This window comes from Athene noctua, chromosome 2 (assembly GCF_965140245.1).
Source record: "Athene noctua chromosome 2, bAthNoc1.hap1.1, whole genome shotgun sequence".
Classification (NCBI taxonomy): domain Eukaryota; kingdom Metazoa; phylum Chordata; class Aves; order Strigiformes; family Strigidae; genus Athene; species Athene noctua.
Genome location: NC_134038.1, coordinates 150,700,084 through 150,718,480, shown reverse-complemented (window position 1 = coordinate 150,718,480; position 18,397 = coordinate 150,700,084). Strand labels below are relative to the sequence as shown.

General features: G+C 37.3%; 1 protein-coding gene across 2 annotated transcripts in view; it reads left to right on the top strand.

Moving 5' to 3' along the window:
- The window catches only part of NPHP3 (nephrocystin 3), a 28,831-nt gene extending 10,557 nt beyond the window's left edge, over nt 1-18,274 (top strand). Inside the window, exons 10-27 of one of the 2 annotated variants that reach the window (XR_012633232.1) lie at nt 69-172; nt 878-992; nt 1,870-2,013; nt 2,559-2,656; nt 3,142-3,244; nt 3,856-3,938; nt 4,955-5,093; nt 5,906-6,070; nt 6,577-6,674; nt 7,522-7,644; nt 7,992-8,181; nt 8,324-8,565; nt 8,966-9,041; nt 10,180-10,307; nt 12,509-12,749; nt 14,347-14,386; nt 14,700-14,825; nt 15,786-15,800. Coding sequence is in view for 1 of the 2 variants with exons in the window: in XM_074900650.1 (XP_074756751.1) it covers nt 69-172; nt 878-992; nt 1,870-2,013; nt 2,559-2,656; nt 3,142-3,244; nt 3,856-3,938; nt 4,955-5,093; nt 5,906-6,070; nt 6,577-6,674; nt 7,522-7,644; nt 7,992-8,181; nt 8,324-8,565; nt 8,966-9,041; nt 10,180-10,307; nt 12,509-12,749; nt 14,700-14,825; nt 15,786-15,901; nt 16,105-16,285 (2,472 nt within the window). In the remaining variant the exon portion in view is untranslated. Of the gene's footprint in view, nt 1-68; nt 173-877; nt 993-1,869; nt 2,014-2,558; nt 2,657-3,141; nt 3,245-3,855; nt 3,939-4,954; nt 5,094-5,905; nt 6,071-6,576; nt 6,675-7,521; nt 7,645-7,991; nt 8,182-8,323; nt 8,566-8,965; nt 9,042-10,179; nt 10,308-12,508; nt 12,750-14,346; nt 14,387-14,699; nt 14,826-15,785; nt 15,902-16,104 lie in introns of those variants that run through there. The other variant, XM_074900650.1, reaches the window with a different exon arrangement.
- The last annotated feature ends 123 nt before the right edge of the window (nt 18,275-18,397 follow it).

The window sequence follows — 18,397 nt, the reverse complement described above, 5'->3', positions numbered from 1 at the left end:
CAATACCAAGCACTATATTTCTCCCTTAAACAGTGGAATGTTTGTAATTATTGTTTCTTTTATTATAGTATTTTGAACGTCTAAACGACCTAGTAGCAGCGCCAGCACCAATTCCACCTCTGCTTGTATCAGGAGGACCAGGCTCTGGGAAATCTCTCCTTCTGTCGAAATGGTAGTTTAAACTATTCTTGGGGTTTTCTTGTATAAATGAAATATTAGAAATAATATTCCATTACATTTCAGACATCGTATCAGTTAAATTAGAGGTAGAATGGGAGCATTTACAAACCACCAAAGTAACTGAAGCATCCTCGAAAGATTTGCAATAATTGAGTAGCTAATTCCATCTGTATTGCCTTTAACATCTCCCTGACTCCAGTTGCAACACCCTCCAGATCTGTCTTTGCACAGCATTAATATGTGGTTTCAGTAACTTGATAGTCTTGCCCTTCTCTGATACACAGGAGGGATCCTTTGGAGTCTTTTAACTGAAATAAGAAAAGATCAGACCTAATAATTTGTCATAGAAATGCATTTTATGGTCACTTGTAGTCTAGGGCAAAGTCTGCTGACATAAAAATAAATTGATAGTGTCATTACTACTTAAAAGCTTAGTGACATGTGACTATCCAGTGCCAGGAAGGACACTTGTTAATGGCTATCAGTACTGGGGAGAGCAAAAATGGAATCTGATGTAAAAAGTTCAATTATAGCTCAGGAAATGTCTTATCATATTTCGTAAAATAAACATGGAGCACCTTTAACTCAGACACTATGTTCTTTGGCAAAAGGGATGTTTTTTATTTGAACTACATTTGCAAAATTATAGTCTGTTAAGTGCTTTTTTTTAAAAAAAACCCCAAACTTTTCTCATTAGGATTCAATTGCAGCAGAAGCATTCACCAAACACTCTAATACTTTACCACTTTGTTGGGAGGCCCATGTCTACTAGTTCAGAATCTGCACTGATAATTAAGCGCCTTACTTTAAAGGTATGCTGTATTACTACATACCCTGCATTGCATGATTCTTTGGAAAGTGTCACTGTGTCTGTGTATGTCAAAAGATAAAATTTTCTACAGGTTTTTCTACATCAGTTAAGAGTAATACAAATGTAAGGCATTATAGAATCTGATCCTGTACTTTGTATACAGATCAATTAAATAGCATCTCTGGGATATGCATAATAGATTGACATTAGCAGTTATGCTTCCAGTGACCTATGATTTACTGATGGCTTATAAAACCATATAAGATACTTCCAAAATTTCCTGCCATCTGGCCAGTGAGAGAGGCGGGTGGTACCTCTTCTGCCTGTGTGTTTACAAACCCAGGGCTGTATTCACGAGTTGGCACCATATTGTTTCTAGACTAGCCTGTCTCCTATGTTAACGTTTTTTAATTGTATGTTAGATATGTGGGGAAAAAGTGAGGAGTATTTTTGTGCAAGGATCTGAGTTTTCTTTTTCCTTAACAGGGTTACACTGAGGACCTCACAGGACTAAAACCTTTAGAAAAATGAAATCAATTGTGCTCTGCTTGCAATTTTCTCATGTATTTTAGAAGCCTGCCTATTTAAACTGTAATTTTTAAGCCCTTTAAATCTCCAGATTCCTTGTGCATTGTGCAAACTCAGATTATCTCCCTAGAATTTATATGACGAGTGCAGTAAATATTCTTTGTTCTGTCTATGCCAGCATTCTTCATATACTAGAAGAAAAGAATTCTGCATGAACTTGACTAGAAGAATTGCCCCAAAATTGTGTGTCGTTTTTTTGGGTTTTTTTCTCTTGTGTTGGTAGGACTTATTTCAACTATCCTAGTTGATTTTTAAGGCAGAATTTGTTATATATGTTTATAATTCTGCAGCTTATGCAACACTCTTGGTTAGTGTCACCTCTGACTTTGGATCCAGCTAAACTTCTGGAAGAGTTTCCCCGCTGGCTGGAAAAACTTTCTGCACGTCATCAAGGCAGCATTATTATAATTATTGATTCTATTGACCAAATACAGGTATGTTTTCAAAATATTTGCCATTTGTCAGTCTAAAGGAGATCTTGACTACTGTAATAGGTTCAGCTATATGTATGTAAAAGAAATATTAATGTTTGCTTTGTTCTAAAGAGCCCATATAGAATATAGTTTTGCAAAAAGCGTGAATGAGTTAAAATAGTCTTTTGATTTTTATAGATAAATTTTGTGGTTTTTTTTTTTTATCTAAATTTATCTTAACACCTTAATTTTTGAGCAGTCCAGTTACACTATTTATCCAAAAATTCGAGGCTGTGAGCTGATGTATTGGGCATGTAAATAGCCTAGTCTTTGAGGTGAACATTTCAACTATAGTATTCTATCATCGGCTTTATTTAATGTACACTCATGTTGATACATATCTATGGATCATTTAGTACTGTTTCAGGAACAGGTCTTGAACAATTTTGAAGGACCCTGGAGAGTTTAAGACTTCTTTCACTGAGCTGTGCAGTTAATGAAATGTATCAACTTCTGGCATTGTTTTGAGCAACCTTTGTATTAAGTAATCAAAATTTGCTTTTAAGCAAGCTGAGAAGCATATGAAGTGGCTGATAGATCCACTGCCAGTGAATGTGAGAGTGATTGTATCAGTGAATGTAGAAACATGTCCACAGGCTTGGAGGTATGTTACATTTCTGAGATGTTTCAAAGTAGCCTGGGTTAGAATTATTGTTTTAAATTACAGTTACTTCTTGAAGAGCAAACAGTCAGATTTGTCAAGACCTGGAGGTTTAACAGAATAAAGTTTTGCAACCACTGAAAACAAAAAAAGCTTCTCTATTTTAAGTGCAGTGAGGACAGGTTTTAGCTGTTGGGAAACCAGATTTTTGTTTTACTGTGATGGATCTATCCACACAGCTATATGAAAGAGGATGTTAAATGCAGTCAGGTGAACATACAAGAACTGCAATACCATGATGTAGATCCAGGATAGGGCTAAAAGTGGAAATTTGTCTTGCAAGGACTAGAAGTTCTTAGTAGCAGGGAATAGCTTCAGTTGCTGCTTTGATATAAATCTTTTAAAAGCTCTGAAACTTTGATGTCTTTTTTTCTTTTTATGTGCTATTTAATAAGGTCTCAGTATGACTTTGTTCTCTTATACCGAAGGTTATGGCCCACTCTTCATCTTGATCCACTGAATTCCAAAGATGTTCAATCTCTTATTAGTGCAGAGTGTAACTCTGCAAATGTTAAATTGACTAAAGAGCAGGTATGTCTGTTGCAGTTCTTCTAAAGTACTTACTCTAGTATAACTTTTAATGAAAATATGGAAAGATGATGTAAGCCCAGCTGCCAAAAAAAAGTATTATATTTAGCTCATTAAACACTACTGCTCAAGATAGCATGCAGTATTGAGTATTTTTACCCCATGGCTCATAGCATCGACACACAGATGGAACAGCGTAAAGTATTAACACAAAAATGGTGCAGTTGCACATATTGCTGTAAACCATGTTCTTTTATTTTAGAATAATAGAAAATGTAATATTGCATAATACTGTAACAGTGATTGGCAGAGTGGGGAAAAAAGTATTTTACCTCTTTGCCTTGGAGACCGATTCTGTGAGGTAACCCTCATCTTGAGAGATGTAATAGTTAAATCCAAACTCTTAAGATTAAATTCAATAGGAAATTTTCACTCATATGCTCCAATAGCTAGAAAAATGTACAGTATTTTGTGTACTAGTTATCATGTCACAGTCTTCAGATGTTAAAGATAGAAGCATATGTAGAACTTTTTATTCTCTTGTCAAACAATGAACATTTTATTGGTATGGTTAATTTCCTCTTAGCTTACAGATTTTGTTTAAAATATTGTAGGAGAAGAAGCTTGAGAGACATTGTCGTTCTGCCACAACATGCAATGCTTTGTATGTCACTCTCCTGGGCAAAACCATTGCTTGGTACGTTGAGAAGAAAATATTATGCTTATCAGTAGATTAGAAGACTTCAAGTAGGTTTGTTAGCATTTTGAAAAACATTAATTTAACATAGAACGAATCTTGATAAGATAAAACAGCAGAACAGTATGCACAGTTTTCCCCCTTCACTGACTGTGAATGCAATGGGAAGAGAATATACAATTGCCATTTGGATACTGAGTGAATCCAGATAGTTGTATCTGTCTGTTTTCAGCTTCTCTGTTTTTATTGTATTTTTCTGTTGCTCTGCTTTCTGGGTATGTCAGTTGTTTCAATGCTTTTTAAAGGTATTTGGAGAATGTTGGTATTTTTGTTAAACAGTTTAATTTAGTTCTGTTGTATTTACTGATGTACCAGATAGTTTGCCTCATAGATTTTTAAGGCTAAAAGGAAGTTCAGCAACTGCTTAGTTTAACATCCTGCATATGGTACTTTGCCCTATAATTCCTGCAGTGGAGAAAATTAATCTTCTCTCTTGTGCAAGAGAATACTTAATAAGTGCATTGGCTTATTATTAACCTAGACTTCATCTTGTTGAGAAAGACGCATTTTTATTTCAGAGACTCCCAGAAGATGATACACTGATTGATAATTTACTGTGGGTGACTGATTTTCATTACTTTTTGTTTCCGTTTCATGTCCTAGAATGCTTAATTGCTCCTGAAAGTGTGCTTTGTAAATGCATTAAACGAAACAACAGCATGTGGTTTTATCTTTATCCAACTTGCTGTTCTTATTCTGTATTCCTGGTGGAGGAAGAGTACTTTTTCTTTTTTTTTAATAAAAATGTTGCAGTTGTTTAGAAAAGGCTGAAGCTATGACAGAAGCTGGCTTCAGAAATTTACCTCTTCTGTGTTTAATATCATCAGGTGCTCTGCATCTTTTAAATGCAGTAGGAATTCAGAGCACTTTTGAGATAGAGCTCTTCCGTAGTTTCAATTCATCTTACTCAGCCAAATTGAATATGTTAACTATGCCCTTTTTGTCCTTCTGCTCAGTGTTGGAAATAGAGGAAATATTGACAAAACCCTTCAACAGTGTTTCCAATGTCAAGACACAGTGTCACTGTACAGGCTTGTTCTGAGATCAATTCAAGAATCATTGCAGAGTGATAAAGAGAAAGGTCTTTTGAGAGAGGTAAGCAAAGAATGCATCTCTGTTTCTACAAGTAATATATATTCTTTCATCTAAAGAGTTTTTATTAAGTTAAAAGTAAATATATATTTATGTTGGTTCATATGTATGATTCAGCGATTATTAGTAGTATAGAAGGGACATTTTTATTAATGTAATTATAGCTATTGCATGACTATAGAACATATGACTGCTTTGTGTTAATTTCAACTAAGTCATTGTCTCACAAAACAAAACAGGACTTTTTCACTATGATGTGATACAGAATTAGCACTTCTTTGTTGATCACTACCCTGATCTGATGATTAACTACACTGAGCACAGTAAATGTAATCAAAACATGATATCTTGTGAATACAGGGCACCACTTATTAGATTCTGATTACTCTTTCTACCTTTGCAGAATTTCCCTGTTGTGTGGAACATTTTTTTTTTTTTTTATTAGGACATGATACTCAATAATTGCTAGTTCTTTGGTGCTGGCAGCATAAGACCTTCAGCATATTTTACTTAGATGGAAGCTTCTTGTGATAATGGAGTTATCTTGCCCCAGTGTTTTGGAAAAGCAAGGACCCGTTTGTTTCTCCCAGAGTGTCCCATTTGGTGCTTTTGCTTTTAGAATATTAATCCCTTAGCACTAAGGGCTGTACTTTGAGGGAAGAGGAGGGAAGGGGCTTGTGTAGGTAGGGGTTTTTTTCCCTTGGAGTGTAAAGTTATACACAGTGATACACAATATTTTTCTTGGAATTTCAGTGTAACTGAGCTCTGCAGCAAATACCGCTAACTGTGTAAAATAATTTTTCTGCTTTATGTAGATGCTTTGTGTCATCGGTGTTAGCCACAATGGTGTAAGTGAGTCAGAGCTGATGGAGCTTTATCCTGAACTGTCTTCTGCACTGTTAGCCTCGCTCATTCACAGCCTGCACAAAATGTGTTTGCTGACATATGGCTGTGGTTTGCTGAAGTTCCAGCACCTCCAGGTAAATTTTGTAATTCTAAACACATACCAGTGACCCCCTCTAAGCCCCTGCTGTTTTGTAGATAAATGCTGTTGCTATCTAGGTAGGCTGTGATATGTTTCTGTTTACTCATCCATTTCCCTTAACATTTGGTTGGATATTAGAATTGTCTTGAAAACTGTTAGAGCTGTGATACCAGTATTGGTAAGTATTGTTCAGCAGATGAAAACCTGGCATTTCAAACCTTCAGAAATTTCTGATCTATTAGTTGTTAACTCTGTGTCCTAGAAAACACTTGTTTCGCAAAACCCAAGCAGAATTGAAGGAGAAGGGAATATTATCTGAATAACCAGAGCTTTGGTGTAATATAAGACAATCTTTTTGTAGTGCCTTTGTCATGGAAAGATTTTCAGTTCTACAACACAAGACGTGTTCATAAAGAAATGTTGTATAGTGCCCTGTGTATCCTCAACGCTTAATAAACAAATTAAATGCATTCTCTTTCTCTCAACTATACTCTCTTTCAGGCTTGGGAGATGGTGAGACTAGAGTATATGGAAGAAGGTGAAAGTATTATTTCTGCCTGTAGGCAAAGACTAGTGGAATATTTCACCATGCAGCTAAGGTAGGTCAGAATTCCTAGAGATGTGCTAAATTGTGGGCTTTATGCCTCATGGATATTTTTATTTTCTTCATATAGCTTCTTTGACTCAGTTTAGTAACTTATTACGGCAAAATAGCTGCAAAATGCTAGTTGTCATTTTAGCAGTTTGTTATTGATATTTTGCTTTTTAATCTTGGAAAAGATTGAGAACTGTGGAGGGGAGTGGGCCTATAATCAAGTTAAAAGTAGGGCATGAATTTATACCGCATCAGTTACTTTGTGGTAACGGACCCCATGTGGATTTGTAACTCTCAGTAAATGCCAGCAAAATTGAGGTTGCCTGGAATTTGAAGAAGCAGCAGCAGACCACTTGTGTTCAGCAAGCAATGACCACATACTCAAGAGGAGGTTCAGTAGAACAGCTGAACAGCTCCCAAGTTCATATCCAGCCTGAAAACTGATTTGAGTTTAAAGTCCTGAGTTAGTGTGTCCCAGCTGTGGGCTACTGCTTACTGTTCCTCAGCATCCACAGCTGGGTAGCAGAAAGCCAAGAGGGCCACAGTGTGCCAGGCAGAGGAGGTGCAAAGGGACAGTGGGCTGTTGCAGGGCTGCAGTCCTGCTAACAGGCACAGGTTAGCCCATATGGGAGGGAGGAGTGGCTTCCTGTGGCGTACCTGGGGGTTCCAGAGCCCTCTGAGGTGGAATTGAAATGAAGATGTGAGAAAATGGAGTGGATGGGTCTTATAGTAATCTGTCTGTTTAGACATTCAGGTATGGCAATTGCATGCTTGCCTAGTTTTCACATCAAATTGACAAGCTCTGTTAGTCCTCTCAGAGTTCTAATGTTGGTTTGCTTCTCTTTCAATAGTCGAGACCAAGTGACTTGGAGAAGTGCAGATGAACTTCCCTGGCTCTTCCAACAGCTGGGTGATAAGCAAAAGCTACACAAGTGTCTTTTGAATCTCTTTGTATCCCAGAACCTTTACAAAAGGTACAAAGATAGCCACTGCTTTGACGGTTATAAACACTTCAAAGTAATTTTTTGTCAATGTAAGTCAGAAAATGACAGATACAGATTAAAGATATTTAAATAGTAGAGGCTGAAGTGCTAGATGCTGTTGCCATAGAATTCATCTGTTTTTTCTCTTCTGTTACATCTGGGGGTTGGCAAAGGGATAAATACTGCTGTTGAACAGCATTAGTCTCCATGGATTGTCTCTGTAGACACTGTAACATAAAGACATTCGTACATATGGCCCTTTTCTTCTAAGCTAGCATCAGTCTGAATAGAAGGGGTATCAGAGGTAAGATGAGCTTCTTATTTCCTTGTTAAAACAGGGGACACTTTGCAGAATTGCTGAGTTACTGGCAGCTGGTTGGGAAAGATAAGAGCTCTATGGCAGCTGAGTATTTTGACTCTCTGAAAGAATATGAAAAAAGCTGTGAGGGAGAGGAAAGTATGATCTGCCTGGCTGATCTTTATGAGACCCTGGGACGGTTTCTTAAGGACCTAGGTCTTCTCAGTCAGGTAAGTACCTTTAGAGATTGTTGTAACAGCAAGGAGGCAAATTAAGCAGAGTTCAGTGTGTGCTTTCTCTTGCAGTTGTTAAATTACTGTAGCACAGAGGATGCTGCCTGCTCCCATCATATTCTGAACTTCATTGTTACAGGCTGTTGCTCCTCTGCAGCGGTCTCTGGAGATTCGAGAGACTGCGCTGGATCCAGATCACCCAAGGGTGGCGCAGTCACTCCACCAGCTAGCAGGAGTTTATGTTCAGTGGAAGAAGTTTGGAAATGCTGAACAGTTGTATAAACAGGCACTGGAAATCTCAGAAAACGCTTATGGAGCTGAACATCCCCGGGTAGCCCGTGAACTTGATGCACTTGCGACCTTATACCAAAAGCAAAACAAGTAAGCTAACTGCACAATTTTTCTTTTATGTGGAGGTGGTACAAAAATAACAGCAAAGATTTTCTTCCTGAAGCCAGAATGTTTCTTTGGTTCTTCTTTAGAGTTTTTTAAGTTCCAGTGCAACCTGAGCATCCCTTCTGTCTTCTTGTAGCAGGCCACCCAGTAGGGGCCAACCTTTGTGCTTAGTTTAACATCAAACTTATAGAGATAAAGGAGGAGCATTGTCTGGTCCTAAGCATTTTGGATGTTTTTATCTTTGACAAAAAGTGTGATTTTTTTTTTTTTTTTTTTAATTTTTTTTTTTCCAAGACTCTTAAATTCTCCTCACATCTGTACACTCAAGCAACTAGACTGATGCTACATTTGGCATTCTTCTAACACTATAATTAACTATTTTCAGATATGAACAAGCTGAGCAACTGAGGAAAAAGTCCTTCAAAATACGCCAAAAAGCAGCAAGGCGGAAAGGCAGTCTGGTAAGGAAATGTTTGATATTTCATAAAAGTACAGAAGCATGTTGTGGTTCTGCAAAATAGATGATAAAATGTTTCTGCAGAGCTTACAAAGCTCCAGTGCTTTGATAATTGAGGGCATGGGTAGTGAAGTAGCCTAGTAGCATTTTGTTAACTACCCTTTCAGCTCTGTGGGAAGTTGAGATTTATCAGTACAACTGGTATGCAGTTGAGAGAGGTGGAAATCTGTACGTTTTGAGGGTGCAGAATTACTGCTGATACAATTGGCTGTCAAAAGTGGCAGTTGGAAAAGGTGTTCTCCAGAATAACTGAGGTATTTATCCTACAAATAGTAGTGAACACAGTGCTTACTGCAGTGGATAATCCCAATAATAATATTAGGTGCCATACTGAGTTTTTCCCTGGTTTTTATTCTGTGTTTTTCAGAGACAGAGTTCCTCTTGTCATTCTTGAGCTTTGTTTGTCATGTAGAGCCTGTACTAGAAGAGTTCAGCTAGTAGCTCCAGAGCTTTTAGTTCATCTCTAATGAAAGTAGTGAAAAGCCATAAAAATGTTGCTATTTCCACAGTGCTTAAATACAAATGAATTTGGATCATGAAGATTTTGTCCATTTCTGTAATGAGTTCTGCTGCACAAGTATTTTTATCAAGAACAAGAACAGGTGGCGAATGTAACAATGGCTGCACTTTGTACTTGTAATTCAGTTTTGCATGTAAGCATTAGCTTGGCAGCCCATTTTACAAAGATCTGTGTAAAGTCTTGAGTAATACCTTATATGTATTTGTGTATGGCATTTAGGATAGGAGATTACGTTGATTTTTAAGTTTTGAGCTATCAACCTAAGAATTTGATCTGAATTGGTTATTTGAGCAGTGGAGTTTAAGCAATTAGTATGTATGATACAGGGAAAACAGCTGTATGACAGCACAGTAACTTAAATTTCCTGGAAGCATTTTTGGTGAAATTCCCTGTTAGGCATTCTGCTTATGTACAGTCTATGTGCCTTTGAGCTTGAAAACGGAATTTAGGTAGGATTATTGTGCTCCTTTGGCACCATACTGAGTCTTTTGATTTTCTGTCTTCAGTTGTACACTTTAAAAGTAATGGTGACTGGCTTACATTACCTTGTGCATTGCTGTAGTGTGGCTTTGCTCTCCTGCGTCAAAGAGCCCTGCAACTGGAAGAGCTCACGTTAGGCAAGGATACACCAGATAATGCTCGAACCCTCAATGAGCTTGGAGTCCTCTACTACCTGCAGAATAATCTTGAGTAAGTTGTTGTGATACATCCACTGGGTGTTCTCATAGATCTAAATGGAAGCAAAGCATTGAGAACTAGCAGATATGTGGTCCAGATATTCATTATGGTGCTGTCCCTGATTCATTTCACTGATTTTTGTTTACTGTGAAATTCACTTATAGTTTCTAGAACGGATGCTGTTAGCATGGGAGTATTTACCAAATCAGTGCATTTCCTGCGTACAGAATTGATGTTCCACAGTTAACTAGCCTTCATTGCAAATACCAATTTTCTCTCAAAGTTTATGCCCCCCTCTACTCAGCTTCGCTATTTTGTGACCCTCCTTTTTAGTGTTCACGCTTGAAGAGAAGAATTGTTGTTCTTCTGTGAAAAACCCTCAAAATGCCAGTATTACAAGAAATCATGAGTTGAATATTCACTGTGTTTGTAATTCTCAGGATTTTACCCTGCTGGCCTTTTTAAGGGTGAAAGAGGACACAGCACCACAGAGGTGTTCTAAAAGCAGATAAAGATAAGCAGGGTGTTGAATAAGGGGAATAAAGGTGCAGAACAGTTCTGATTGCATGGTTAGTCAGTCTTCACACCAACTTCTTCAGTCCACATAGTCTAAACCAGTGTGTTGTGAGGGAATTGCAAAGTCACCCTAAATCCCACTCTACTGAACTAAATCTTTTCAGAGAAGAAAGAAAGTGCACAACAAAAAAGCACAGAATAAATTTTGGAAATATTTTTACGTTCTTCTTACATCTGATGCTTATGTCACCAGTAGTTGTTGGATAACTACAGAAATATGTCAGAATTTAGGATCTGCACACAGAATCTTTGTTAAATACAGGACCTTTACAGTAAAGGGATTGATTTTTAACCGTTGTTGGAAATGTGGGGTTTTTCATCAGTTTACCCTCATGGAGTCATGTGGAAGTGACTTGATTATAGAGGAGTGATATCTATCTAAATCTCACACAAGATCATTTTATATTCCACATTATTCATATGTAGTTCCTGTCCAACACAACCTACTTGTAGAGTAACCATATCTCCACTATTTCATCGGTGAGGAAAAGTATAAACTTTGTTTTAGTGAAGGTTTAAGTAATTTTTTTAAATGGTTATGGTGTGTCTCTTCTGAATCAGCAAGTCCAAGATTGAATTTTTTGATAATTTGCTGCAGTTAGAATGGAATCAATGGCAGAAGGGTATGTCACTTTATTAGCTGTTATATCACACATCATCGTCTAGCCCTTGCATAGCGTGACCACCTTTTAACATTGTCTAAGAGCTCGAGAACTGAACCTACAGTTCCATGTAGAAATGGTCTTTTTTGTCTCTAATGCAAAGTGGATTTTTCCAGTTTACTAAACTGACCTAAACTGACCTGGAATAGTGTCACCCAGAACTTGTGTGTATGTCAGGGTGACAAACTGCCCGGTCACAGTGGATGCTGCCAGTATTAAGTGGGGATCACCCGTTGTTCGTGATAGAGGAGCTGCTAGATTTGTAATGGAATAGTAGCACACTAGTGAGATGAAATAATGCCCTTTTGATGGGGAAATGCTTGAATGGTGGCATTACACAGTCTTTTCTACTTTGTCACTTCTAGACAGATTCTACTGACATTCTAGCTCATAACCTACATAAAATCTGTTCCAGTCTCTCCCCCTTTGGTGTGAAAGCTGTCGAACCCTATAATATATTTTATATTTAAAGTTACTTGAAAAATATGTGGTGTGTTCTGAACCTTTAGCTCATATTCCACTGTTGCTTTATCCATGGAAGTACCTGACTGCTTGGAGGAGTTGCCCAGAAGTCAGTAGAATGTTTTGAATAAGGAAGGATTACTTGCATAACGGAAGGTGTAGGTTGAATTAAAGAAGAGAGCAGCTATGGGGTAGTGTAATGTTTGCTGAAATCTGCTAGACTGGGTTTTCAGTGCTTAGCGGGGGAGGATCTAGGATTGCACAGGAATATATTAGCTAGCTCTCTGTCTACATTCTCATGGTTAGCCTGCACAGTAGGACTGTATCTAGGATGTGTAGTTCTTAACCACATAAATGAATTGCTGATCTAGCATTTGCTTATTCCGAGGAAAGTCCATTACCAGATGTTAGTATATGTGCGGTTTTCAAGGCTGAGTTTGTTCTGTTTCAAACAGCCACTTCAGCCTGTACAGATGTTACCAGCTTTAAATTATCGCTGAATGTGTTCTGCAGGACAGCAGAGCTTTTCCTGAAGCGCTCCTTGGAAATGAGAGAGAGAGTCCTGGGACTCGACCACCCAGACTGTGCTCAGTCTTTGAACAATCTGGCAGCATTGTACAATGAAAAAAAGCACTATGACAAGGCAGAGGAACTCTATGAAAAAGCTTTAGACATCAGGAGGAGAGCACTGGCTCCAGATCATCCCTCCTTGGCTTATACTGTGAAACATCTGGCAGTGCTGTACAAAAAGATGGTAAGCACAAGCCTGTTACCGTTTCTCATCACCTAAATTAACTGTAATGCCTTGCATTGTTACAGTCTTCCATCCAAAAGGAGTGGGCATGGGAATTTTGTCAGCTATTGCTGTTCTACACATGCTTAAAAGATGTAGTCAAGCAGCCTCAGTCTCTTCCAAAAAGCTCAGTAGCTTTTTCAAAACACGCTTTGCTTAAGGAAAAGCTATTTATGAATAATGTCTTCAGTGCCTTGCATGCTCAGTATTCACCACAACGAATTTCTGATTTAGTTAAAAGCTCATGTTTTGGCTGCAGTGAGGGAACCTCTTCCCAGATGTATTTGCGTTCTTCACTGTCTGCTGTGAGACATCCATACAAGAGTTTGGTCAGATGTGTCTTAATGGAAAAATCATATTTTAGGGTGTAGGAATATTTCTTTTGACACAACGACCTTGAATTTTACAGTCCAACTGAGAGTAGCTTGAATCCTCATGAGGGAGATAGTCCATTATGAATAAACCGTGTGGCTGAGCCACCTCCATCTCCAGTTGGTTCAGTGAAGGATGAGAGTTACTCCCCTGCTAAATGCACCTTGAGGAATAACATTAATGGTAGTAAAACTCCTGTGTTTCATAATTTCAAAATTTTTACTGAAAATTTATATTTGCAGATGGTCATTCTAGCCATTCAATATCATCAGTGTAACAGTGATATAAGGTTTTCAGCTGTTGAACCAAGACCAAATTCAGAATATGACATTTTTTCTTAATATTTTCCACATTTTACCATTCTTCAAAGATGAGTCCTTGAAGATAATCCCTTAGATCAAGTGCTCCTGTGTTTTTGCTCAATAATTGTTACCTCCTGTTATGTGCCTGAAATTGTTTTGGGTCACATATTCTCTGCTTGCTTCAGCTTCTAATTTTCATGCTGCTAGAAACTGCAAAGGCACTCAATATTTGCATGGAAAAGCTCTTTGCTAGTTTGAAGGAGCACAGATTAAAATTCATGGTGAACTAGTGACACAGGGAAGAGTGGAGGAAGAGAAGGGATAGGAATCAGATGTCGAAAACAACTATTTATAGATAAGTATTTATTCCAGGTGAATTTCTGATCATCAAACTGTGGCACGGTGATGCTTTGAGAAAATAAGAAATTTGATACGAATTTTGCATTCAGAGTGAACCATTATACAGTGGAAGTTTGCAGTATTTAATTTCTAATTGCTATTAAATATGAAAATTCACATTCTAATAATAGAATCTGAACTTATTTCTGAAGTATATCCAGATAAGGTGTATGAGCAGTTTCAAATTTGGAGGAAAACAGATTTGCTGGAAAAATAATCTATAGCAAAACTAGTTAGAGTATGAGAGGGGTATTTTAGAGAAACCAAAGTCAAGAAGCCAAAGCCTCAGTCTGGTGAATGAGAAACAACAGGTATTTGACATGGCATCGGACACTGCATCTTTTCCAGAGAAGATCATGCGAACACCACTTCAGTAAGCAAAAAACTATTCAAAGGTTAAGGGCAGCTACATTCCCATTGTCATATTACCAGTAAAATTTAGACCCTTTAGACCCAAAAATAAGCTCTGCTCTCATTTATGGCAGGATGAAGAAATAAAAAAGGAGAAAATTATTTGGATAAAAGGTACAACTGAGAATTCTTTTTAACAGCCTTCTCAATGAGACACTTATGGGGAAAATTTAAATTTAAAAAAAAAGAAAGAAATAGACATGGCTGAGAAACACATTAACTGGGAGTTGAATATGCTCAGTATTTTGGAAAATTATGTCCTAATAAATATTCATGATAATCTGTGCAGAATATAACTGAATTAACCAAAGTTAAACCCTTATTCTGGTAACAGTTAATCTTCTCCAGTGCTTTTTGTTTAGAATAGATTTTACTGTTACCATTTTCACACAAGACAACTGCATCATTTTTTCCCTGTTATTTTCAGGGAAAACTTGACAAGGCTGTTCCTCTATACGAACTAGCGGTTGAAATTCGACAGAAGTCATTTGGCCCCAAACACCCTAGTGTAGCAACAGCTTTGGTAAATCTGGCTGTCCTTTATTGTCAGATGGTAAGTTTTTCACGTTTTATATGTTTATTATTCTTGTCTTAGGGTTTTATAGGATTCATACCTAAATGATACCAAAGAAACTTGATCACATTTAAAATGAAAATTCCCTATAAGACTTGCAAATTCTTACGTTCCATTTTTAAAATTGGAAGGATATATTTGGCAAGGAAAAGGTATGCAGGGAACAGATAGTTGCTGTGAATGGTATTTCACAAGAATTTGTAGTTTGGGCTATCACTCTTTAGATTATTCAGAATGCCCACATGCTTTTATAAGACTAGAGCTAGAGTGCAGCATTGTCAGTAGTACGGCTGTTACCACAGCTATGGAACACAGCTCCACCACTGACTCAGAGGGAAGCATAAGCCTTTGAAATTTATGTCTGTCAACGAAGAGTGCCCACCTTGACCAACTGCAGCTCTGTGTAATTAAAAATCTAAGAAGGCTGTTGACTTTCTAGTCTACAAGTAATATGAGATTCACAGGAGATGCAATCAACTCACCAAATTCCTTACTTGGCATCACTAGGAGTGAGCTGTAGATTGTTTTCTTGTTTTCTGTCAGGTTAATGGTTAGCCAAGGTGATCTGCAAGGTGTTTTCCAACCTGGATGATTCTGTATTTCTGCAATCTGCATATCTGATTTTAAACAGGGATTAAAGCTGCCTCAAGTAAAATTAAAGAGCATTTGGTAACTCAGTACTTTCAGGACTGAGATTTTCAAAACTGCCTAGGAACTCCAGACCCTAATTATTATAATACTAGTGGGAATTGCATTTGCAAGTTGCCAGCCAATTGCTTTGACAGATGAGGATGGTAATTGAGATTGTCAATAGTATTGAGAACTCAAAATACCTTTCTGGTTAAATATGCATGACTTCGCATCTAGGATGTGTTGATACTATGTTGGAAAAAAGAATAGCAAATGTATCTGTAACAAACAACTTTCTACTATCTGAAGAAAAAGCAGATTGAAGCTTTACCTCTTTATGAACGTGCATTAAAGATTTATGAAGACAGCTTTGGTCACATGCATCCTCGTGTGGGAGAAACTCTGAAAAACTTGGCTGTGCTAAGGTAAGATGATAAGTTTTACCCCTATAAAAGTGACTTACTGTAAAAATTGCTGGATGAAACAAAACATCCTGGACTTGTGTACTTACTAGGAAAGCAGAGAGCCTGAAGTATGCTTTGTTGATAGCATGGTGTGCATTTCAATTTAAATTAATTGAGGCTTGTTTTGTTTGCTTGTTTCAACTTTGTTTTACTCTTCTCCAAAGCTATGAAGGGGGAGACTTTGAGAAGGCAGCTGAACTTTACAAGAGAGCTATGGAAATAAAAGAAGCAGAGACTTTGTTGATAGGTGGGAAAACAACTTCTCGACATTCATCGAATGGAGATACATTCAGCTTAAAAAGTGCATTATCACCAAACATTTTCCTGGAACATGGACAAAGGTGACATAAACCTGCTCAAAGAAAAGGCAGTCTCTACAGCTATTTTAAAGCAGACATAAAATTATTAAGACAAATCTATTTTTCCTAGGATAATGTACTATTTTGGGACTGACACCTGTCTTCATGAATGACAGGGAAACAAATTTTTAAGCTTGAAATCCTTCCAGTTTAAACTTGCAGATTGTACGGTACAGAGTGAGCTTCCTTCATTGTATATAGATACGCACATTAGTTACCAGCTCAAGTTAGAGCTAATACCAAAACCCATGGATTTGATACCTCTTAGCCTAAGGGCCAGGATTATAACAAGTTAAACCAGTTGTATATACTCCATGGGTAGGTCCTATTTTTGTGTTGTAATAGCACAGCTTAGAGGATTTGTGTATTGTTTTGTCAATCCTTTTTGCCCTTTCAGAAGCATTTAAAGTTGTTTCTGAAGAGATAGTAATTTTGAAAATCCCAGAATAGTGTTCCACCTGATTAGCTGCAGGGTGATTTCCACTTTAAGCCAAGTTTGAGGGACTTGTGCAAAAATAGTTGGTTTCCTTGGGAACTTAATATATCTAAATATCATCTACAGGTAAAGCTGTTGTCAGATTCAACTGTGTTCAGTAAAAATGCTTGCAGTGAGGAATCCGAATGAAGATTATTATGATCTGATTCCCTGTTGTTAACCCTTTAGTGATACTTTTACTATGTAATCTCACTGAATCCCTTAAAATACAAGAATGTTTTTATTAGCTGGAAAAACATAGTCATGCAAAACAGTTTGCCATCAGATAAAGAGATGCTTATCAAGTCTACCTCCCTGCCTGTTGTATTTCTTAATGTTCTAGTCATCTTGAAGAATCAGTGTGAAGTCTGTTCTCATGCAGTGCATAAATCCATTAATCGATTTAAATACATACTAAAAAAAAGACTTTATAAAAAATGGAATGTATTTTCAATTAATTGGAACCTCTGTATAATGTTTCAGAGGCAACTGATGTAAAGATTTATTTGATCCAGTTTGAAGAATGCAAATGGCTGTTACTTCCAAGGGGTACTTACCTTCCACCCTGTTTTTTCTCTTTTAGAGTGGAGTTAAATATAACCCAGTTCAGCCCTTCTTCTGGTTAGAAGCAATTTAAGGCTGTAACTATGTAAAGAAAACAGTATGTAAAATTGATAGAACAAATATATAACCCAAATTTGATTTTTAAGATTAAGATTTAGTTGAAAAAAAAAATCAAAAATAGCTCTTGATGGTATTACAATACAGCACTGAAAGTTGACACTTTGTGATAGCTCTCTGGATATTTTCCTCTCCAGAGAATTATTTTTTTTTTTTTATCCACTGTATTCTAGCCACCTTGAAAAGTTTTGAAAATTGGAAAGTTCTTTGCAGGATTGCTAACAAATAAGGAGAGGGGCAAAGGAAAAAGAAAAACCAAACCAAAAACCAAACAACCAACCAGAACCCTCCAACCAACCAACAACAAAAAAACCAAAACCCCAAAACCTCAACCTTCTCAGCTTGTATGTGTTTCTCTTGCCTACTCAGACCTAGTAATCCCCTCCACTGAAGCCAATGTTAGAAATTATCAGATGTCCAGTCTAGGTTGTCACCTGTGGTCTGATTTTAACAGGTATAGTGATGTATCCTGCTCTCCTGAATAGTTTTCCTTCATGCTGTTAGCTTAAATAAAAAGCTACTTTCAAGACCTTCAGTGTTGCTCAGTCCTTCCCCCTTTAGTGATTTCCAATTCTGAACTGTTACTATTCTGTCCTTGAGTGACTTCCAACTTATTCATAGGTTGCAGGGTTGCTTTTGGAAGAAAAATCAGTCCCTAAAAAGCAGCAGATCCCAACCAGCCATGGTCCATTAGCCAAGGTGGTGAGCAAACAAAATCCTTACCCTATCAACCCAAAGAAAACTTTCTACAGAAAGTAAAACAGGATCAGGAGGAATAGTGGAAGGTCTTCCAGGCCATGTGTGGGCCATAAGCTCATGCAGCTATAGTCCTAGCACTCTTACGACAGTTGTTCAGAGATTTGTAGTTGTACCTTTTTAAATGTCATTTTAAAAAAGCAATTTGTATAATTGGTATAAATCAAATAATACTTTTATATAGGA